Source organism: Camelus ferus, chromosome 23 (genome assembly GCF_009834535.1).
Source record: "Camelus ferus isolate YT-003-E chromosome 23, BCGSAC_Cfer_1.0, whole genome shotgun sequence".
Classification (NCBI taxonomy): domain Eukaryota; kingdom Metazoa; phylum Chordata; class Mammalia; order Artiodactyla; family Camelidae; genus Camelus; species Camelus ferus.
The window spans coordinates 25,668,813-25,693,165 of record NC_045718.1 but is presented as its reverse complement, the minus strand read 5'-3'; the positions used below and the strand labels follow the sequence as shown (position 1 = coordinate 25,693,165).

The following is a 24,353-nucleotide window of genomic DNA, read 5'->3' as shown; positions in this document are numbered from 1 at the left end:
AGCACTGCATAAACACTCAGTACTTCTTAAAAAATTGAATGGATAATTAATAAAGGGAATAGCTTCAGAAAACATAATTCATTTACTTTATTCTTGGGTGGTCACAATACATTAGTTACTTTGGAGGTAAAAGGAGTAGTGCTATTCACTTGGCTGCACTGATTCCAGTCCTTTTCTCCCTCATCCCCCAGGGGCTGGCAGGGTTCCTGTCGTTGTATTAGTACTTCAAAGCTCTGGAGAAGAAAAGTGGAGCCAGGTCAGCCCTAAAGGGGTTTAGGAAGAGCAGAACATTTCAGAAAGAGACCAAGGTGATGTAGAGAGAACACCCGAGAGGACAAGTAGCTTCCACTAAGGAAGACTTGGAGGGGCAGAACTGGATATTTATTAACCATCAATTAAATATTACATATAGGCATATAAAACTGAAATTACAAAAAAAAAATTCACCTTCTAGTAGCAGTTAAGAATAAAGATGATATTTTTAACAAATTGGGAACGCAGGAGTTAGGTAGAAGGATTTTTTTTAGGTATTTTTATTTTTTATTGAAATATAGTTGATTTACAGCTCAGATTTCAGCCACCTTAATGAATTTCTCTGCTCTAAAAATTGTAAGCTGATTTTATTAAATTTTTCCAGTAATCACATTATTTGCAAATATAATAATGCAGTCACCTCATTTCTAATATTCATGAATCATTTTTCCTTGTTTTATTACATTGGTTAGAACATTTAAAATACAGTATAGTAAGAGCAATGATAACAGAAATCCCTATTTTTTGTCTTTAATGATGACAGGAGGGCCAGCTTGTGTTTTTCTATTGAGGATAATGGCTCTCTTCCCAATGCTGTATTTTTCACTCATTACTTTTACTCTTGTCTTTAAACATGTTCTTTCTCATGCTGAGATCAATAGAAACAGAACAGTGAGATCATTGCCCTTTCCACATTGACAATATTTTTCTCAGTGACTATCAGCTATTTCAGTCAAAAATTGTATGTATTCTAGATTTTCCAATAGTTGACTTTAAGGGAAGGAATTGCTCTTTTTCATTTTTGTTGTTCTCTTTTTGTTACCTTTGCGGAAGAAAGGCTGATTACATGTTGGTCCTTCTCATTTGTTACGATGTCGGTGATGCTGAACGTGTGCCCCACAAGTTTCCCCACTGGCTTGGTGCTGATGCTGGGATGCCACAGCCGGAGCACTTTATCGTCTCCTGAAAGAAGGATGTAGGAGACTACTTACATTCTCAGGGATACAGGTGGTCAAAGTTTAGAGAGTCTCTCTCACCCTTAATCATATCCTTATCTTCCTTCTAGTATCAAATCACAGCCTGTTTCTTCCAGGATGCCATCCCCGATGGACTGGCTACGAGTCTAGCCTTGTTTTGGATCTGCATCTTCTTGTCAAGGCTGTTTTGTAATAGTTGTATTTGCACACTTAAATGTGAATTTCATAAATATTTTATGAGTCTTTTTCTTGACTTAACACTTCCCTACTCATTCAGGCATTAATGTATTATTTATACTTCATTTACTTCCCAGATACTGAAGGCAGCTGTTCCTTTGTTTTCACATTCTTAAATTATGCAAACATTGTAAGAATAAAGGGAATCAAAGGAAGTGGAAAGTTGCACATAATTTTTACCATTATAACAAATCAACTCTTTTCATTTTTCCTTCTTTCCTTCTAGCACATACCCATGAGCACACAAAATTTCTGTGGAGTTACTATCATGGCATAGATACTATTTTCTTAATTGTTACAATCATATGGGTACATAGTAAAGGATTTAAACAATATGGAAGGATATATTTACTGTAAAAATGTATTCTTTTCCCCTATAAAATTCTAGTTCCACTCCCTATAGATTGTCACTGTTAGCTTATTTTTCTCTCTTACAGACTCTATTTTCAGAGTTGAGAATTAACATTTTTCCATTTATATTTAAACACTTGGAAATATTTTCAGGAAATGCTTTTTTCCAACAAAGAAAGAATCACTATCACTAATTTTTATCTTTGATACACATGTAAAAATATATTATAAATGTTGCCCAAATACAAAGATCACTGTTCTAAAACGTACTTTTATCAAGAAATTACAGTGTGCTATGTTGAATGTACAGAGAGTCTAGGGAATGTAGTCTAGGTGTATATCAAGTAAGAGATAATATAGGTTTGGTTGCTTTGCTGTATACCTCAAATTAACATTGTAAGTCGATTGCATTTCAATTAAAAATAAGATTTAAAAAAAGAGATAATATAGGTTGGTGAACAGCTGGCAGTTTTATGATAAAATTGGATGTATATATAAACATATATGAAAATAAACTTTTTATTAAATTTTAATTTTTAATATCAGAATTATAATAAATCATGGGTAAAAGATATAGTCAAACAATTCACAGGAGATACAATTAGCTTACATAGGAGAAAATGCTCCACAGCATTGGCTATCATATAAATTAAATTAAAACAGTGTCATTTTATACTTATTGAAACTGGTTATCAGTTATATGATTCAAACTGAATAATTCCAATAATGCAGCAGCTTGCTTGCATTTGCTTTTCACTGGCTGTGGCCAAGAAGTATCACATTTCTCAGGTATGTTCAGAACCCTAAGCCACAGGCCCACAAATCATCCTAGATAATGTTGGCCAGGATCCCTGCTGAAATAGGCATTATCACTCCTGGAGGATGAGACCGGGCTGTCCCCAGAAGAAAATCTATGACTTGTATTTTACATGAAGGAGGATTGAATAGACAACTTCCACCTGAGAAGTGTCCAGGTCTCTTAAGCTAAAAACTGTGTCTGGTGTGCATTGTGAAGGAAAAATTTATACAAATTTTTAAATTCTCTAAAAGGTTTATCCAGCAGTAAAATGCTATAACTGTATGAAAATTCTTTAACTGTGTTAATTAGGGACAGCACTGTTTGCAAAGTAGAAAATCTCTGTATAACATGAACTGTCTTACCTCCAGTGACAATCACATTCGCTTTTACACAGTAACAAAAAGCGTTTGCTCCTCTTGGCATGGAAAACTCTCTGACAGGCCTGGGAAACACAAATTAGAAGTAAAGCTTGTGTGTTTTTCTTTATAAAGCTAATTCCAACTTATAGATAGATTATATTCAAGAGGCTTATTTCTAAGTTGTTACACATCCATTTATCCACAGAAAATATTATAAGTAAAATGGTTAAATTCTCCCTGACCCACAGAATCTACTTACTCTATAACATGATATTAAGACAGCATTTGCATTGTTTTTGTTTAAAGAGAAATCCAGTCCTCAACCCTGCAGTTGAGAAAAACTAAAATACAACAGCTGTTTTATAGTTACTATACATTAGTAAACTCTTAGTATATATCAATGTAACTATTAAATATTTAACTAGATAGAAAATAAGATTACATACTATTTAAACTCAGCTGTCTATAAGCCTCTTTGTGTATTTATTATACATGGAACATAATGGTTTTGTGTTACAAATACTCACAAGGCTACTGGCTAGTCAATTAACCTGTAAGAATGATTTTTCATGTATAAAGTTTTACGGAAGAACTATATTTGGAATATGCAAGTACACCTATATTGATTTACTTTAATAGATCACAGCAACACACAACAAATGACAGAAATTGCTGCTAGCAGGACACATCATGTTCAGATTTGTGTTACTTCAGCTGCCTCCTGAAAATCTAATTAATCTCGTCGAACAAATGGGATACTTAACACCTGATATTTCTAAAAACCAGTTTCAAAGCTCCAAGGCTGCCATGGGTTTATCAACTGGAAAATACCTGAAAGTCATAGAATGTTTATATATATAAACTATTGTACTTACAAATTATCCTCAAGTCTCTTCAAGGATTCCAAAACTAGTGAATGAGTACTGTCTAAGGAGCAGGATCCAAAGCAATTTAGGGCTGGAATATATCTAACTTTCATAACCCAGTCATTATGTAGCTTCCTTTTAACGCTGGGAATTCAAAGGAAGAAAGAGAGCTTATATTAGACTCACAAACACATCATGTTGAGTTTCTATTTGGTATTTCATTTTCCCTTTAACCAAATCACAACTCTGAGCTATGGTAAAGCTGTCCTATGCATTATACCACTTTCAACTGTTTAACTGTAAGTTCATCATCCAGCATAGTTTAAATGAAAGAAGTAAAAGTTTATCATCAGATTTTGAGCTACAGAATCAGAATTAAAGGAAGAATCTAGAAGAATCCCAGTCCAATATTGACACTATCATCCTTACCCTACTGAAAAAGTTCTGATCATCCAAATGGAGGATTGTGTTTTGTTATTTTTTATTTTATATGAGTCAATTCATTTTCATATTTCCCATGAATAGTCAAAACTGAAGAACTAAGAAGTTTGTAATCCCGGATCACCAGTGAAGCTGAGGCTAGGACAGCCATCATATTCTTTGTCAAAGGCTTGCTCATCAGTACACAGCACACTTGAGGGAGAGGCTTAGCATCAGAGTCCAAAACTTCTGCCATAAAATTCTTCTTGTCTTAACCTGGAAGAAGCCATCTTCATGGTATTTTATTTACTCATATTTTACAGTATATTTGTTTCCTTATTCACAAGTATTTATTGAGCACCCATCATATCCCAGGTACCAGGGGCATAAAGTTGATTAAGGTAAAATTCTTATCCTCAAGTTCCTTAGAGTGTAGTTGGGAAATAGACATATTCGTAACTCAAGGCAGGAAAGTTTGACAATACTGGATTAAACAGAGTGGGGAGAGAGATTTATTTTTCCATGCCAGATTGTGTTCAATTTTAGCTCTGGATACTGGCAACTTCTTTCTTTAATTTCCACAATGTTTTGCACACCAGTGCTTGCCACCTACATCACCCCCACCCCTATGCAGTCAGTGAATGAATGATGTAGATATCAACTGCAGGAAAACTTTGATGGCTCCAGAATTTAATTACCCCTTTAGCCTTAATACTTTTCATGCTGTTGGGTCTGAGGACCGCTTGGTGTAAGAAAATGCCTCAACACTCAGCCTATACATACACTTCAGTCTCGAATTTAAGTCATGTACATAATGATCAGCTGCATGATTAAATCGTCTACAAAAGAACCAATGTGAATTAGCATTCATTTAACTGTACTCAGCTTCCTCAAATTCCTCAGATCCCTAATCTCATTTCTAACATTTCTGTCTAATGGAAATAGAGATGGAACACAGGCCGTGGAATTTTCTGACAGGTGACACATATCTCAGTAAAGAGAAGATTCATGTCTCAGCATCTATTCTAAGAGCCTACCATAATTGGAATAAAGTTCTTGACAGTAGGTAGAGCAGCACATCACATATTGGGGAGGTCCTCCACCAGAGTCTAGAACTTTGGTGTAACTAAGGAATACTGCTTATATACGAATGATAGACAGTGGAGCCAGATACTTTAATTATTGTCATTCTTAGGGTTCCAGCAATGGGCTAGTCGTACTTCAGATATAATGTCGTAGCAACAGATATAATGAGCTTTTAACTACATATTTTAACTCTGGTATAAAATATTTGTTATATTAGTAACAAAGTATAATCGTGTGTTATTTAAAGTTTTTTTCTTATTCTAAAAGGAAAATTTTGTACAAAATTTAGAAAGTAAAAAAACATAAAGAAGAAAATAAAAATCACCACTCTGAAGTTCAAAGAGAATCATTGTTAACATTTTGGAAACTTTATATTCTATTTATTTGTTTGTTTGTTTGTTTATTTATTTATAATTTATAGCTCTTTTAAAAATATATTTGTCATCTTTTTTTTTTTGGTGGGGGTAGGTAATTAGGTTTACTTATTTATTTTTAGAGGAAGTACTAGGGATTGAACCTAGGACCTTGTGTATGCTAAGCACGCACTCTACTGCTTGAGCTATACCCTGCATCCTAGTATTTTTCTAAGAAGAACTACAAAGACACACACACACACACACACATACAGACATCTATGTATTTTTTAAATAAAAATGGATACAAATACACATAGAAAAATAAAAATATTTTTACTTAATATTATATAATGAACATTTTCCATATTATTAAATGTTTTTCAAAACAGTTTAATGGAGGTGTGTGGCATTCTGTAATATGGTTATACTATGTTTTGTTTTATTAAATGCCCTTGATATCTTAAATATTTTTAGGATTCTGACAAAAATATATTTTACATATAAATATATTACATATGTATGACATATTTATAAAATATGTAAATATATTTATAGAATTTACATTACACATTTACATAATATCTGTATTATTTAAATGATTACTTATTTAAATTAATCATTCTCTTGTCGGCCACACTGGTAATCATATTTTTAAATACACAGGGATCACTCGTCTCAATGTATAAATGTTTATAATGTTTATAAATTAAGGCACTTGATGCAGTTGCCTAAACTGTTTTCCAGAAAGGGATTCAACTCACACTTTCGCCACCAGCAGTATGTGAGAATGCCTATCTCACAGTGTTATACCCATTTTTAACCTTTTCTAATTTTATAGGTGAGAATTGTATCTGATTTTACATTGTATTTCTTTGATTAATAAAGATGTTATATTTAGTACAAAATTTGTTTTTCTGCTAATAAAAATAATATGTCTTACTCTAAAAAACTTCAAAAACACTACAATTATAATGCAGGCAATCGAAATCACCGATAATCACCCATCAGTTGGAGGTAACTGTTGTTAGCATTTTTTAAAACATTTTTTTATTGAGTTATAGTCATTTGACAATGTTGTGTCAAATTCCAGTGTAGAGCACAATTTTTCAGTTATACATGAACATATATATATTCATTGTCACATTTTTTTTTTTGCTGTGAGCTACCACAAGATCTTATATATATTTCCCTGCTATACAGTATAATCTTGTTTATCTATTCTACATTTTGAAATCCCAGTCTGTCCCTTCCCACCCCCCTACCCCCTGGCAACCACAAGTTTGTATTCTATGTCTATGAGTCTGTTTCTGTTTTTTATTTATGTTTTGGTTTTTTTTTTTTTTTTTAGATTCCACATATGAGCAATCTCATATGGTATTTTTCTTTCTCTTTCTGGCTTACTTCACTTAGAATGACATTCTCCAGGAACATCCATGTTGCTGCAAATGGCATTATGTTGTCGGTTATTATGGCTGAATAGTATTTCACTGTATAACTATACCACATCTTCTTTATCCAGTCATCTGTTGATGGACATTTAAGCTATTTCCATGTCTTGACTATTGTAAATAGTGCTGCTATGAACATTGGGGTGCAGGTGTCATCCTGAAGTAGATTTCCTTCTGGATATATGCCCAGGAGCGGGATTCCTGGGTCATATGGTAAGTCTATTCCTAGTCTTTTGAGGAATCTCCATACTGTTTTCCACAGTGGCTGCACCAAACCACATTCCCACCAGCAGTGTAGGAGGGTTCCCTTTTCTCCACAGCCTCTCCAGCATTTGTCGTTTGTGGACTTTTGAATGATGGCCGTTCTGACTGGTGTGAGGTGATACCTCATTGTAGTTTTGATTTGCATTTCTCTGATAATTAGTGACATTGAGCATTTTTTTCATGTGCCTATTGATCATTTGTATTTCTTCCTTGGAGAATTGTTTGTTTAGGTCTTTTGCCCATTTTTGGATTGGATTGAGCTGCTTATATATTCTGGATATCAAGCCTTTGTTGGTTTCATTTGCAAAAATTTTCTCCCATTCTGTAGGTTGTCGTTTTGTATTACATATGGTTTCCTTTGCTGTGCAGAAGCTTGTAAGTTTCATTAGGTCCCATTTGTTTATTCTTGCTTTTATTTCTATTGCTTGGGTACACTGCCCTAGGAGAGCATTTTTGAGATGTATGTCAGATAATGTTTTGCCTATATTTTCTTCTAGGAGGTTTATTGTATCTTGTCTTATGTTTAAGTCTTTGATCCACTTTGAGTTTATTTTTGTGTATGATGTAAGGGAGTGTTCTAGCTTCATTGATTTACATGCTGCTGTCCAGTTTTACCAACACCATTTGCTGAAGAGACTGTCTTTATTCCATTGTATGTTCTTGCCTCCTTTGTCGAAGATTAGTTGACCAAAAGTTTGTGGGTTCATTTCTGGGCTCTCTATTCTGTCCCATTGGTCCATATGTCTGTTTTTGTACTGTTGTTAGCATTTTTGCCTGATGATCATTTTGAAATGTTTATTGACTATTTGTACTGTGTGTTCATGTGTGTGAACTATCTGTTCATGGCCTTTGCCAATTTTTATCTTGAGGAATTATTGTTTTTTAATTGAATTCTAACACTTATTAAAGAATATTAACCCACTGTCTGTCATATTTGTAATAAATATTTATTCCAGTTTGTCATTTACTTTTAAAATGTTATCATTTGATGTTTGGGTATAGTCAGATCTATCAACCTTTTTCTCTGAATTCTATATCCATTGTTTTCATGTTTAAAATCTTCCATATTTAAGTACTAGTAAACAGTCATATGTATCTTTTACATTTTTTCATGATTTAATTTTTCATTGAACTCTTTAATTCATTCAAGTACCTATAGATTTTAATAGCCTTTAAAATAGGAATTTCAGTTGCTAATTTCAATTGTCTGTCTTTCCTATTATATTGGAAGTTCTTTGAGATAAGAAACATTTCTTTTTCAGCTTTGTATTTAAAATCTCTACCATGGGGTCTGGCACATTATTTTCACTACATAAATACTTGAACAATGTCTATATTAAAAACAGTTGGACTATCCATGTAACACTCTTACCTTTTAAAGTTCTTTGCATCTAAGACCTGACTTTGTAATTTTTTTTTGTATTTTGCCTGTTTTAGTCCAAAGTCATTGCTATTTACTGTGAATTTGTTCACAAAACCACCATCATCCCCCAAGAGGATGTCATCTCGGCAGAGCTGGCCAGGCAGAGACACTACACACACACAGAGGAGGCAATGGTCCATAGGTTTTATGACAAAATAGTTTTCCTGGAAACAGAAAGCTCCCTTTAATAAGTTGTGAAACCGTAAGCCTTAATTAATAACTTATTAACCATAAGCTTCTACAAGATATCAAATATAATTTCCTGTGCTATACAGTATAAACCTGTTTATCTATTTTATATATACCAGTCAGTATCTGCAAATCTCGAACTCCCAATTTATCCCTTCCCACTCCCTTCCCCCCTGGTAACCGTAAGTTTGTTTTCTATGTCTATGAGTCCGTTTCTGTTTTGCAAATAAGTTCCTTTTTTTCCTTTTTAGATTCCACATATGAGTAATATCATGTGGTATTTTTCTTTCTCCTATAGCTTACTTCACTTAGAATAACATTCTCCAGGTCCATCCATTCAGTAAATATTGTAAATCGGTTAAGTAGTAACATCTCAGCTACTGAAGGGATTAACATTAACATCTGCTCCATTGGATTTTTTTTTTTTTTTGCCAGAATTAGGCATTTGATTTTAGTAATTTTCTTACCAAATGAAGCTGGACTGGAGAGAAAGAATTGGATAACGTGAGCATAATCAAAAAGCTAATACTTGGATTCAGAGAAAGGTATAAAAGAAGAAAGGAACTAATCATTCTCTCTCTCAAAAACAAAACAGGGGAGGGTGTAGCTCAGCAGTAGAGTGCATGCCTAGTATGCACAAGGTCCTGGGTTCAATCCCCAGTACCTCCATTAAAATAAATAAACTTATTTACCGCCCCCCAACAAAATTAAAGAATAAATGAAAAATAAATAAAAATTTAAAAACCGAAACAAACATACACTAAATGGAAAGAACATTCCTTTTTAATTAGACTCACAGAATATTAATGCTGGACTTGATAATTTTAGTTAAACACCCCCATTTTATATATGAGGAAACTGATATTCAATAGAGAAAGTGGGTTGCTCATAAACTACCAGTATGAAAAAGACAATCCAGTTTCTCTGATTATTTCTCTTGGCACATGCCTGGCTGCTTCCTTGAGCTTTATAATCCCAGACGACAATGGTCCTTTCGGTAGTAGCAACAATTCGTTTCAGCTGAGAGAGGTAATCACATCCTGTGATCCAGGAGGTATCCTGATAGACAAACACAGAATTAGAATGCTTTGTTTTGGGATATATAGTGTTTTGTCCTGTCACAGAATGATGGTTACTAAATAGTAGATTAGTTACATTAAAAGCCCCATTTCCCCCTTATTTGCAGAGGAGCCTCACAAAGTCTCTTCTTTGATGTCTTGAGTAGAGGCTCTCATCTTTTTCCCTTTCACTCTCACCATGAGTTTCTCAGCACCATCAGCTGGAGAATGAATGACACAGCCAGAGCCTGGAGCAGTTCCCTGGAAGTGCACAGCCACTGGCCGAGCAGTCATCTTTGTGCACTGTTCATTCAGGTGAGAACACTTCTTCACAGGAACTCAGGGAGACTAGATTTAGGCACTGATTAAGCAAGTTCTCTGGCCCTGTCCTTATGCTTAGACTTTTTAGCTGGAAAAGACCTTCGTGAACATCTGATCAGTGATCAAGTTGAGGGCAATGAGTCTCCCTTGTGTCTTCCTACAGTCACCAGGTTGGCGGGGCTAGATCCGTCATGTCACTGACAATACACTGCTGAACGAGAACAATGGCTCCCGCCTGTGAGTGCCTCCTGTGCCAGAAACTGTAGCATGTGTTTCAGGCATGCCCGTGAGTCTTCTGTAAAATCGGTTAGGAATTCTGACAAGTTTTTGTTTGTTTGTTTTTCAGTTTAAGAAAAAGAGGCTCAGAGACTCCTCTGCCAGGTGCCTGGCACCCTCCTTTGAAGTTCAGTGCAGTTCAGTGCATGCAAACAGGGTAAAAGTCAATCATTCCCATCTCTCATAAAGCCACAGTGGGATTCTGAGAGTAAGTCACCATAGCTTTACATCTGCCACAAGATTACTGTTCCAATTAACAATATGGATTAAATAAATTACAAAATTGCACTCTAGTTTTTTATGCTGTTTTCAAGTTTAAAATAAAATGTTTTCAAATAATTTCCATTGGTTATTGCCTTGTTCTCACAACATGGGTTTTGTCTATTTTTTATATTCCTCAACAGTGAGTGCTTAGAAAAACAGGTGAGGCTTTTAAATGGAAACTTCCAAGGAGTAATCAGTTTCCAAGAAATTCTCTGCAATCATATCAACTCAAAAAGCAAGAGCTGGGTCCTCTTTGCTGTTGCTCAAGGTTTAGTTTGGAGCCTAGTCAATAAAGATAAAACGTAACCTATGAAAACATCTTTTTCTCAGGGCCTATTCAGGCTCTTCATTGATTGAGATCTTGATTAGTTATGGAGGAACCATCATCATAGCCCTCAGTTTAACTTAATTAGGAATTTTTAAAAGGTACTTACTGTAATTTTGGTGCTGGTCTGAACTTTCATCTATAAAAAAAGGGAGAGACTAATGAATGCTAGTTGGCACTACAGTTTAGAATGAAAATATTGGCTCTAAGGCAACACAGTATCTCCTTGGTTTAATCTCGTTAGTCATTTCTACCTTCTGTGAGTCTCCCCTGAAAGCTCTAGCTCTGTGGAATAATGCACTGTTCGTTTTGGGCAAGTTTATGCTTCTGTGGCTTGTCTTTAAGCCTGGTCATTGTGCTCTTAGTCTTAAAACTTTACTAGGAACAAAAACTTTTTGTTCCTTCTATTTGCAAACTGCCTCACATTCTTTAGCTATTCAGAGCAACATTTGATAACAAAATCTGGAGATGCAAAATAATACTAACGGCAACAGCAAGAATGCTAAATAGGTCAATACGAAGATAGATTGATATAGAAAAAAAGCATTGCATTTGAAAGTTATCTGTCAAGTTACTGAGATTTAAGAACATTCTATCCGGTGGGCTTCCTCTTTTACTCAGTAAGTATCTACTGAATGGATACCGTACCCTCAGTACTATGCTCATTGAGGATCATAGGTTTATCCAAGCAGAGCTAGTATGTACACGAGCAGCTTTTTAATACCTTTAAGGCATGTTAATTGCTCCTAAGGTAAAGGTAAGTGTCCAAAGTATATTAATGACCTGGTTAATTTTGCATGCTCAAATGGTCTTGGGGAAAGTCTAGAAAATGATTGCCAAGAAGGACAGATCATGTGAAAAGGAAAAAAATAAATCCAGGAGATCACTAAAAGCGTCAATTGTGGTCATTGTAGACTGTCTTTCATCTGAAGAGTTCAAAAATGCTTTTCCAACCAGGAACTTTTTTCTAGATGGGAAAAATAAAGCGCTTCAAGAAATTCCTCCTCTATTTCTCTATCTCCCTCTTTAATGGAAGTCACTTCAAGTTTAAAGTTCTCTTATCCACTCTAAAAGTGTTGTAATCCTTAGAGATATTTTCTGAATTTTTAAAATCTAGCCCTTTTTTTGCAGGATATTTACAGTGTACATTACCAAGCCCTCCAGAGAGCACCCTGAAAATTTTTCAATGTATTTGTTCTACTTCAGATCAAGCCAAAACTGTGAGTATAAGATATTTTGCATTATTAATGGCTATCTTTTAATAAATCATTCCTGTGATCCTCCTTACCAAATTACTTTTCTCATAGAATGTACTATCTTATTTTTAAGGCATGCAGCATTCAAAATACTATTCATTCCTGGTGTACTAAATCTTAAAGTAATTTTTTTAGCAATCTTTTCTCTCCAATTGTATTATCTTTTAAGAAACAGATGTGAGCATCTGCATGTTTGTGAGTATACATGTGTGTACCCATACATGTGTGTGCCTATACATGTGTGTGCCTACACATGTGTACCTTTACATGTGTGAGTGAATGTGTGTGTGATACATCCCTGGATCTGTGATAATGCCATCCCACTTATTTCACATAATCCTGAACTATTTCATTCTAAAGATCATTGTTCCTTCTCACTGTTTTTCTTTAGCTACCACATTAGTTCTATTTTTGAGGAAATAGAGGTTAAAAAATGAGAAGGGAAATAATGCACCAAGAAAAAGAGCTTGAGGAAGGTTTTCATACTTAGATGAGGCAAATCCATTTTTATTTTCACAGTATTTGTTCATAACTGTAGTCACACCACCAGTTACTAAATGCTTACGATGATGTTGAGTGCTTTATATTTATTAACTCATGTAAACAGCGCAACTACCTAGGGAGGGATGTTCTCTGATCTGGATGAGGAGGAACTGGGCACCAGAGATAAAAAAAATAACAGGCACAGCTGGGCAGGAAAGCTAGTCTGCACACCTACACTCTGAACCTCCTGCTGCGCCTCTGGGTGCAGGCCAGCCTCTCCTCTAACTGAATCTGGCCGCCTATGATGTAAATCACTGAAAGGCTGAAAATTATTGTTGAAATTTTAATCATTGGTTATCATTTTAAGTATATCTTATGTGTATAAAGCTTGCCTCTACTTGGAAATAAATGAGTAACTCGAACTCTTTTTTGATACTGATCACCAAGCGTTTATTTTCATGGTGAAACACGATGTAGACTATATCATCATACATGCCATTAAAATCTCTCATAGTTTGAAAATAAGTCCAAAACATAAATTTAGAAAGAAATGACATTAATAATAGCAACGCCTGAAAGTGTTTCCACCACATTCATCATCTTGTCTGACCTTCACTGTAATCCTCTGAGGGAGAGGGGACTGATCCTATTGTCCTCATTTTATAGATGTGAAAAAAAAGACATGAAAAGATCTAAGTTGGCTCATCGAGTTCCCTACTTAACATCTAGCTAGTAAAATAGAGGGGCTAGAATTTGAGCCTTCTTTTTTTTAACTTCAAGTACAAGGTTCTTGTTAGGACCTTTCATTGTTTTGTGGGATTATGACAAAAATTACTTGACTGGTGAGTTTTTATAGTTTTATCTGAGAAATTACCAAGGATCCTCTTTTAACGGTGCTGATGCCACATGGTTCAATATGGCATCCCGAGGAGCAATGCCACATGCAATTACCAAAAATCTCGAAAATTGCTCTGGGGTTCAGCAAGCTCCTCATTTTAGGAATACTTGGTTTTGTTTTTTTGGAATAAATCAGAAATATGACTATAGTTTCAGCTGCATCTGATATAGAGGCATAATGTATAAACAAAACAGAAGAGAGAAAGGGATGAAGAAAAGAGGACGGAATCCAAGCTTTCAAATTACCTGGCCATTAAAGATTGTTATCAGTCCTTTCTGAGAAGCTGTAATTAGTAAATCCAGCTGAGGAACCTTGACAATGCCCTTGATCACATCTCGTCTTCTGCTGCCTGTCAATGGCACAACACTCACTTTCAGTCCCAGCGGCAAAGATCCTGAAAGTCACTTGTTAGTTTTGTTTAAAAAGAAAAGAAAAAGAAAACAAACAACTTTTTTTTTGTTAGAAAGGCTCTAGTTACTTAAAAAGTAAACTAAAATAAAACCATAAAAATGAGCAACTTTGCTTTTTAATTATCCTTAGAGAAACTAATCTGACCTGACAGTGCTTTCCAACTAGATGTGATACATGAATCCCCAGAGGAAAGCGAGATGCATACCCCAGCCTCCACCCCCATGTGCATATTTCACAGAATGAGTTTTCCAAACGTCTTTTAGAATCACTTCTATTTTAAGATCTTTGCATCTCAGGAATTCTTTCTTTGAACTGTCATTATGATTTATGTAGAATAAAAACCTAATACTCTCTTGGGCTTTCTAGTACAAAAGAATGAAACTACCTTAATACTATTATTAAGGTTTTTTTTTTTAACTTCATGCATTTTGAAAAAAATACTTTTTTTTTTTTGCCTGTGTACTGAATAATAAAGCCACACATATTGGGCCTCTTCCCAGGGGGGGTTAACTCGAGTTTTTACGATTGTAAACTCTTAGAGAGGAAAAGCAAGCAATCAAATCTCATACTCCAATATTATCACCCTTATCCATATGCATTCTCAACTGAGGAAGTATTGCCCCCCAGGGGGTGCAGATTGGTTCTTGGTGGGGCGTGTGAATGAGTCTTACTCTCTTTGTGTCCAAAGCTCAGATATACCTACAGTACATAGATACACAGTATGTCAGAGGCAATTAAATGTCTAGGGGAGGAGGATAAGGAGGTTGGGAATGCATTTGGGATGAAAGGAGCCAGAAATTAGAAAAAAAGGTTCAAAAGACTCCTTGGGGATGGTCAATAATGAAAAAAAGGCTGAGAATACCATCCTATTTGAAGCCACTATCATTCTCACTGCTTTCAATCCTTCCCCTCTAAAGACCGTATTCATCGTAGAAGCCAGAATAAACATGTGAAGTGCAACCCATGTCCTGCCTCTCTGCTATCTGGACCCCTCCCATAGCTTTCTATCCCACTCAGAAGTCTTTGGAGTGGCCACAAGGCCCTAGACATCTGTCCCCGTGCCACTGTTGCCTCTCCCACCTCATCTGCTACTACTCTGCCCCCAGCCCACGGCACTCCCACTTGAAGTGTGTGGTTTGGTCTCATAGCTCCTCCAGGTCTTGCCCCAGCACCCTATTTAAAACCCCAACACCATGTTCCCATCTCCAAAACAACTCCCCATACCCCTGCTTTGTTTTTCTCCACAACCTGCTTCCTTTCTTATTTTTTTTATCACATTTAAGACCATCTGACATATTATATAATTTACTTCTTTGATTTTCTTTTATTGTCTGTCTCTCCCCATTAGAATGTAGATTCCAGGAGGTCAGGGATTTTTAGATTGTTCACTGCTGTGTCTCTGGCACTTAGAGGGTGACCTGGCCCACACAGTAGACCTTAACAAATATTCACCAAGTGAATAAATGAGCTACAGAACCCAACTGCCATCTAGAAATTTGCTTTCAAAGTTCTAACTTAGGATGCTGGCAGCATGTCTCCTTTGTTCACTGGCCACTCCTCGCTCAGAGATGATGTTTGCCGGGGGAGCGGGAAGAGCTCCCTTGCTCCCTTGCATCAACTATCTTTGATGATAGTTAGGGTGGCCAGAGGTTAGGCCCTGGTGAGGCCTGTGGCTGGGCTCAGGAAGACTCAAAGACAAGGGTCAGCTTCATTCAGAAGGGACTGAATTAGGTTTGGGGGCTTATTTCAGAAATACCAGCTTTGACCTAAACTATTCATTTCACTTCAGAATTTGAGATGAAATGTTGGAGGACAGTGGCAGATTCCAGGGTTTGCCTTTCCTCATCCTGGACTTCTCCCTTTCTGGAGGGAAGAAAGGAAAGAAAACCTAAAGTGCCAAGAGGAGAGAGGGAAGTGAGTTCCTGGAGCTCAGGCTCAAATTTTAAAACAAATGTGTATGTAAAGTGATGGCTTCTTAAGCTAATACTCCTCTGTGATGGACCCAAATTCACAGTTTTAGAGGTGTAGGGTTAAACCTCCATAAGATAATCAAGGGTGAGAGTGTGGGAAATAATTCTAATTTATGCAAACTTGAAAATTTAATTTTAAGAATTTGTTTAAAAAATGTATTTGGTACCGGAGTATGCATTATTGAGGTAACACTGTAGAGAGCTTTAATTTTAGATCTGAACCCCTTCAGGAAAATGTGAATTTTTCCTCTTACATTCCCTACTTAGTGTCCTTCAGAGCAATGATAATATTTCAAACTCGACTGCAAGTTTCTTTCAATACTGCATTTGAAACTGTCACTTCTCTCTCTTTGGTTATAAAGTATTGATCAAGTACATAAGACCAAAAATGGTTCTATGGAAATGTTATAGTCCCAGTATTTATTTTTGAGAAAATATTAAAACCCACATTAATTCATTTGGGAAATTTAAAGTATCACCTGAAATTACAACTCGCTGTTTTCTAGAAACAAGGAAAACCAGATTTTCTTCATCCATTTGGGAAGTAAGAGAATCTTTCTCAGAGGCGAAGTATCCAAAGATCTGAAATCCCAAACAACACGTGTAAACATGCACCGTATCTCAGAAATGGCTGTGAAGTAAGAGATTTAATGTTGGTTGAATTTGACATCTTAATTTGGATTAACGGTCAACACCTTGCTTTATAAATATCAGAAGGCAGTTTAATATATTCAACATTCCATATGCTGATGGTGCATGATTTTTGAGCAGTCATTGATTTTTCTTTCCGATGGTTAAACCAATGTACCAGGCTGGCGTCCTTGCTCAGACTGATGGAGTTCAATTCAGAACTGGCACTTGTTTGGAAATCAAATCAGCCTTCTTCAGACTGAGAACCCTAACACTGAGTTTGGCCTCTCTCTCTCAAATAATTACTCCTACCCATTTCCCATAAATCTTCCTGGGCAAAATTTTTCATTCCTCTGCGGGAGAATTTTTGAATTTAAATTTTTCTGTTTTACTGTTCCAAATCCTACCCTCCAAGTATGGCATGAAAGTAAATTACTAGGAAAGACTATCCTGAAGAAGAAAAGGGCTTTTTATTTGTGAATCAACTGTCAAATTATTGATTCTAAGGAATCTGAAAAATAAGACAGCGGTCTTTCAGTTGTCTTATGAAAACAGAGAAGTAAAACTCTTATAAATTAACAACACACAGTATTTCCCATAAACTCAAGACTAGCTGGTGCTTATTAGTGACTAAGCAGAATGAGCTTCTTTCTGAGGGTTGGCATTTAAATGTGCCACGCGCACACTGTGGGTCTAACCCCTGGGGGAGTAACACTTTATTTATTTTGAACAAAGAAAAGTAATACCTGGATTTTATAATATAAACATGAAAAATGAGTACCTCACACCAGTCTATAGATGCTTCAGGGTTGTTGCAGAGTTTCCTGTAAAAGCATTTCACATCTTGATTTTTCACTTCTGGACCGAAGAGTTCCTGTACTGCTGCATAAAACTTGTCATAATCAGTTGCATCTGCAATCAAACAAAGCACAGGAACACTGTCAAAACATTCCAAGGACTATGTTGCATTTTTCAGCTGCTTTTTTCTATTTGCTAATCCATTTTATCATTTCAACCTATAAAAACCAGATTCTTCTAAATTTTAAAGATCTTTTCATTCATTGGGAATGTTACTGGGCTCTTGGCTAAAATATTACTTAGTCAGAAGAAAGTATTTTACTTTGGTGTTTAGTATCTCTTCCATAGCTTTTGTTTTAATTATTTCAAGAGTTATTCAGGAACACAAAGATAAGAAAGTGAATTACTTCTTTCCTATCGGGAAAACATTTTGCTAATCAGAAGTGTTTGCCAGAGTTAGTCTTGAGTGGAAGAGAGAAGTGACCAAAGAACAGTTCTTGACTGATTCTTTGACACCGTAAACACACTCGCACAAACCACGTCATGGATTGAATACTGATTTTGACAAATTTCGTGATTCGCTGGGGTCTAGCTATTGAGCCTAAAGACAAGAAAGAGTTAGACACAGAAATACATTGAGCATCTGTTATGTGTCAGAACTGAGCTAGACAGTGGATTTAGAATGGAAAACTAGGTAGACAAGACTCTTTGGGTAGTTTATATTCCAGTGGGAGAAAGAAAATCAAAAAGTGAAAAAACAAAATATCTACAGATTGTGACAGGCAAGACTAATTACTAGAGATGGGCATTAGATTAGTGGTTATCTGTATAAAAGGGCATGAGAGAACATTCTGGAATGTTAGAAATGTTCTCTGTCTTGATCTTGTTTGGGAATTACAGGTATGTTTACATGCGTCCAAATTTATCGAGTTACATGCTTAGGATTAGTGCACTTTTTGTGCTTTATTGTATGTAGGTCTTACTTCAGTAACAATATGAAAATCATTAAGTTTGGAGTGAGAGCTGTGATAAAATTATCTAGTGGTGGTGGTTCGGGGTGGACCTGAGGGAAGCCCTCTCTAAGGATGAGTTAAAAAAATAAAGCTGAGGGAAAAAAAATAAGCAAAAAGGAGTCAGTCATATGCACAGCTAGACATTTAGGCAGAGGCTAGTGAACACAAGGACACTGAGCTGGGCAAAAGCTTGTCATATTTGGGAAGGTCTGTGAAATGGAATATGATGAGTACCTTGAGGTGAGATCAGAGGTGAAGGAGGACTGAGCTAGAGTTAGAAGTAAAGTGATCGCTCCGGAGGGGAGGAGGACGGAAGGAAGGACAGGTGATGATTCTGGTAATTTGGAAGTGGAGGAAAGGGAGTTTGAGAGAATTCTTGTCTTTTGACCTTGTTTTCACGTAGGATGTTGGAAGCTTGGCTGGAGGAAGTGAGATCCTACAGGGGATTTAGAAAAAGTGGCAAGGATTTGGAAAATCAGTTACACAGAGAGGTAGAACAAACTGGACTAGGGAAAAATGAAAGCTTATTGAGTAGTTTAGAAAGTCTAGCCAAGTTCTCAATCAGGTAAACATATATATACACACACACACATATATCTTAAAATGTATGAGTCAGCTCTAACACTTAGAGTAATTCAGTAACTTAGGAAGATGATTTATCTGTACCTCTCATTTTTTAACAAATAAAATGGGGATAATAGCAATAATAGTAATGTTTGTCTATTAGAATTGTTATGAAAATTAAATATATTTATTAAAGTGATTAGTAAATTCTTAACTGCTATTCAGATAACACTGGTTTGGGTTTGAACACCCAAAGTCAACATTTTCACTTATTTATGACTACACAGCCTCGCATATTAAGGGGCTGGCCATGCTGTCCCTTTAGCAGTTTTGTGGGTCCTGCTACTTTCCTTGCAAAAGCTGTATATGTCCTGTTAGTCTTTTACTCAGCTGTTAAGCCTTCCTCTTCACTACTGTCCTCAGTGCTCTGAAGCCCCTCACTGCACCGCTCCCCTTCACCCCTGACCACGGTGCTGTGCTTTCAAGTCTGTGTTGGCATCTGCTGCTAACAGTCCTGGCAGACCACTGTTCACCGCCTTCCCCTTACCTTGGCATGCTGGAAATTATTCTAGCCTAGAGGCATGGGGAGAGGCTCAGACAGTGAATCATGGTGAGGTAGGAGCCTTTCTTCTGCTTATGAAAGTCTTGAAGATCTTGTGATACCCTTAAGGAAAGAGATGGCAGGGGCTCACATGGATTGTTATTCGTCACTACACACTACTGAGAGGCCTGGGGTAACCGGAGAGCCATCAAATGGTAGATCCCACGGAAGAACCCCTAGATGTCATTTAATCCAACCCCTCAATTTTACATTAGAGACAACTAACATTGAGAGAAATGAAAAGAGCTCCCCCAAGTCTACTTAGCCAGTCAGGGACAGTCAGAACGAGGACTCAGGCCACTCAGTCAGTATCTTTGCTATTAGCTATGTTGCTTCTCTGATTGCTTAAAACTATTCCCAGTTCTAATCAACAGACCCAGCAGGACTGCCCTGTGAGCTACGATCTTACCTTCTTTTTGGATAAACAAGCCGGCTCTTTCATCTCTTTTCTGGGCAGCCACACGTTCAACCAATTTTTCAAACCCTTTCAAGGCTGTCCTGAAATTGCTAGTCTGAACCTCAAGGTTGGAACGCTTTTCTTCCCCGATATCCATAGGGACATAGGGAATCTTTTATTTCCGTCCAGAAATAGCAGTGCAAATTTGCTAACTTGGAAAACCTTCCAATGTCACAATGCCTCCCTGCTGCCTCAGTTTTTTGTCTGAGGTCTCATTCCTTTGATATTAAAATCCCATCCTGTGGGTAGGAGTAAGAGTTGCTACCTCTGGGATGTTAGCAGGGAGAAATACTGACTTAGGCAAACATTTCAGTAAAAATCCTGACCTCAGAATGTTGCCATGGTGCTTCTGTGGTCCTCATTGCATCATAATATCTAACATTCTCCTTCCTTCACAAGGAGATTGAGATTTCTTTCCCCGCAGATTGTGAGTGTGAGTGTGTGTGTGTACACTGCCTGAGAAGGAAGAAAAATGGGTAAAGACCAAGTAAGAAAGCTGGGCATTACTTTCTCCCCCCTATATCTCCTTTCACCTCAGACCCTTTACCTTCCTCAAGATGCCATGGGGAGTAAAATTCACATTAATTCTTGCAGCTCTACTGGATGTGGAAGCATGAACTTCTAAAGATGAAACTGTCTTTCAGCATCTGCCCTTTCTATCATACACGTCTGTCTCTTGAGTCACAGTGCCACAGTCAGAACCAATGCCACATGTATCAGGACATAGCTGTCATACTGCTATTTCCCATTGTCATTATTTTGAGAATTCTCTTATCTTTTCTCTTGTATCTTTCTCTTCTGTGGTTTATTGCCAACATTTAGGTGGCTCACATCCAGAAACTGTAAGTGGAAGATAAATTTTGATACCTTGAGTATCTGAAAATATTCTTAATCTTCTCTCACATTTAATTGACATTTGGTTAAATACTGAATTCTAGGCTGGAAATTGCTTTATTTCAGTATTTTGAAGATATTATTCCATTGTCTTCTTGCTTTTAGTGTTGCTATTAGAATAAAGTCTATTTTGAGCAGATTTTGTTGCTGATTATAAACTATTCTGATCTCTGATTCTTTGTACATAACTTATTTTATTCCTGCCACACCCCACACCCCCTGTCTCAGGAAGCCTATAAATGCTCTCTTTGTTCCCAGTGTACCAAAATTTCACTGTAATGGATGTGGAATAGATAGATAGATAGATAGATAGATAGATAGATAGATAGATAGATAGATAGATAGAGATATGATATAGATATACATTAATCATAACTTCACTAATCAGATCCTTCAAGAAATTGAATGTTTATTTTTCCCTAACTCCTTGGTCACCCAAAGCAAGATAATAAGCAAGATTCCATTTTTAAACAAATATATGTATTTTAGGGGAGGAGAATGTGGACAGGTACATAATTTTCATCAAACTGATTCCTACATCTCACACATCTGAGGAGCTCTATGCACAAAGAGAATCGACATTCAGAACTTGAAGGCATGCCAGACTCCTTAAAAAAAAAAAATCCAGTTACATTCACTAACTTCTGTTTCCTAAGATAGGAAATGGTTCAGATATGCTTGGCCAGATTTTCTGCAAGGGCTCTTCTGAGTCTCACTAGGGCCCAAGCTTAGAGAAGCCAGTGACGAATATGTTCCAGCCCTTGGAAGGAGGTTACTTGATTGAGTAAGGGTCGGAGTTTCCTCTCAGCGGACGTGCACCACGCAGAAGGCTAAGGGTTATCAGTGATTCTGAGCAAGAATGGCAGATAAAGCCTGCCCCCATTCACACTCTCATACTTTGTAAAAGATTTTTTTGGAATATAGGGATTGTGATGATTTAATGTTCCAGTGTAGAAGGATATTAAAATGGACTTCTTTCTGTCTTGGCAGAAGCTCCACAATACAAATGGCTTGAATAATTCCCCCATTCTAAAAAAAATGCATATAGCTCATTTAGGGGGATGTGGGGAGGCACTGGGAAACCAGTTCTGCATGCATTAGTCCGTTCTCACCTTCAGAATACTTAAGAGAAGGCGAATTTATTAGGAGATTGAGGAGACCCTTAATGAGCACTTCTCTAGAAAAAATTTTCAGAGTAGTCAAGGGACCATGACTTTTCTCCACTTCTTTCTACCCAATGGGCACTGAAGGGGAAAGACTGAGGCTGGCCAGTTCTCCAACAGCAGGCCACATCCAGAACTCAGTGGGACAAGAATGCAAACATATTTTCAGAGGGCCGATGCAAAACTAAGCAGAGGAGCCAAGCTGGGTCATTTTGGGAGGGACCATATTGGCCAAGACTGTCTTCCAGGGTCCGAGAGGAAGACCCAAAGAGCCAGCTGACAGAGGCATTGCCCCTGTTAAGGGAGTTTTGGGATAAATATCTGCAGTGATCTCAGGCCCTCTAGAGAACCCACGAATCACTGTAGAAGAGGACACAGGATTGAAAAATCTGTGGTTTTGATTTGCATTTCCCTAATGACTAAAGATCTGGAGCAGCTTTTCAAGCGCTTACTAGCCATTTGTATGTGTATCTTTGTGGAAATGTCTATTCAAGTCTTTTGACCATTTTTGAATTGGGGTGTTTGGTTTTTTGGTGTTGCAGTGTATGAGTTTATGGATTTTAATTACTTATCAGATATACTATTTCCAAATATTTTCTGCAATTTTATATATTGTCTTTTTACTCTGATAGTGTACAAAAGTTTTTCATTTTGATGAACAAAAGTTTTTCACTTTGATAAAGTACAGTTCATTTTTTCCTTCTGCTGCCTATGCCTTTGGTGTCACATACAAGAAATCGTTGCTGAATCTAATGTCACAAAGATGTGTTATTTCTTCTAAGAGTTCTATAGCTGTAGTGTTTAAGTTTAGCTCTTTGATCCTTTTTGAGTTAATTTTTGTATATGGTGTAAGGTAAGGTTCTAACTTCATCCTTGCATGTAGATATCCAGTTTTCTGAGCATCACTTATTGAAATGGCCTTTCTCCACTGGGTAGTCTTGGCATCCTTGTTAAAAATTAACTCTCTATTCTATTACTTTGGTCTATATGACTGTCCTTATGCCAATACTGCACTTGCTTTTAAGTTGTATTTTTGGCATTCTCCTATTGTTAGAGCAGGCAGATAGCTAGATACGAGCAGAGAAAGGGGAACACAGACCAAATGGCAGGAATTGGGCAGATAGGAGGGGCACAAGCCAAATGCAGGAAAACATACATCATGTAAGGACCAGGGGTCCCTGGGAAGAGAAAGAAAAGTGGGAACCTTTGGGCTGATAAAGGATCACACATTTTGGGGTGATGAATGGCCTGGAGATGAACAAAGAAAGGTGAGAAAAGGCAGGAATTTCCAGTGTCTGAATGCTACCTTTTGCTCATTATGCCCTGATTTCAATAAAATTAGCCTTGCCAGTCAGAAGTACCCATCATGCACCGATGCCATGACACTTCTGAACCAGACTAAATAAGGACAAAAATCCCTCCTCCCTTTGGGAAGGTGGAGTTGGGATGATAATCAAGGAATACAACCCCAAACCCTTCCCTCCCCAATGAATATTCCGCCCACTCATTTTTACACCCTATGTAACTAACTTGCTGAAGAAACACAGGGCAGCTGCTCACCTGAGCCTGTCCACTCTCCCCTTGAGAGTGTACTATCCATCCTTTAATAAATCCTCATTTTACTTTTTTTAACCTCTACATCTTGTCTCTGAATTCTTTCTGGGATGGGACAAGAACCTGGAACACCGGTTGCATCCACTGGCAACACTATGATTATATAATTCTGAAAATGGATAGCAACATATATCATTATTGACAAAATAAATATTATCTGTAGTATCATCGCCTGTTTCTGTCAAGCATAATAAATAATTTTAACGTTCATACTATTATAAAAATAAATCTATCAAAATTCTTAAACATTTTCCCAAAGTCTCTTATTCTTTTTTTTTCCTTCACCGCTTTATTCCTCTTGCTTAGGCTTCGCCTGGGACTTTACTCTGA

The 24,353-nt window shown here is 36.8% G+C and overlaps 1 protein-coding gene and 1 long non-coding RNA gene across 2 annotated transcripts in view; one reads left to right on the top strand and one right to left on the bottom strand.

Annotated features, from left to right (window-relative positions):
- The window catches only part of LOC116659246, a 52,458-nt gene extending 39,917 nt beyond the window's left edge, over positions 1–12,541 (top strand). Inside the window, exon 3 of the long non-coding RNA XR_004314484.1 lies at positions 12,403–12,541. This is a non-coding gene — a long non-coding RNA (uncharacterized LOC116659246). The remainder of the gene's footprint in view (positions 1–12,402) is intronic.
- Positions 1–20,449, bottom strand: part of WDR64 (WD repeat domain 64) — a 60,346-nt gene extending 39,897 nt beyond the window's left edge. Inside the window, exons 1-10 of the mRNA XM_032466505.1 lie at positions 20,305–20,449; positions 17,701–17,831; positions 16,769–16,871; positions 14,154–14,257; positions 11,381–11,410; positions 9,976–10,086; positions 8,788–9,002; positions 3,851–3,985; positions 2,979–3,058; positions 1,076–1,215 (exon numbers count right to left, since the gene is read on the bottom strand). Of these exons, the coding sequence (XP_032322396.1) occupies positions 1,076–1,215; positions 2,979–3,058; positions 3,851–3,985; positions 8,788–9,002; positions 9,976–10,086; positions 11,381–11,410; positions 14,154–14,257; positions 16,769–16,871; positions 17,701–17,831; positions 20,305–20,449 (1,194 nt within the window). The remainder of the gene's footprint in view (positions 1–1,075; positions 1,216–2,978; positions 3,059–3,850; positions 3,986–8,787; positions 9,003–9,975; positions 10,087–11,380; positions 11,411–14,153; positions 14,258–16,768; positions 16,872–17,700; positions 17,832–20,304) is intronic.
- Between the last annotated feature and the right edge of the window lie 3,904 nt (positions 20,450–24,353).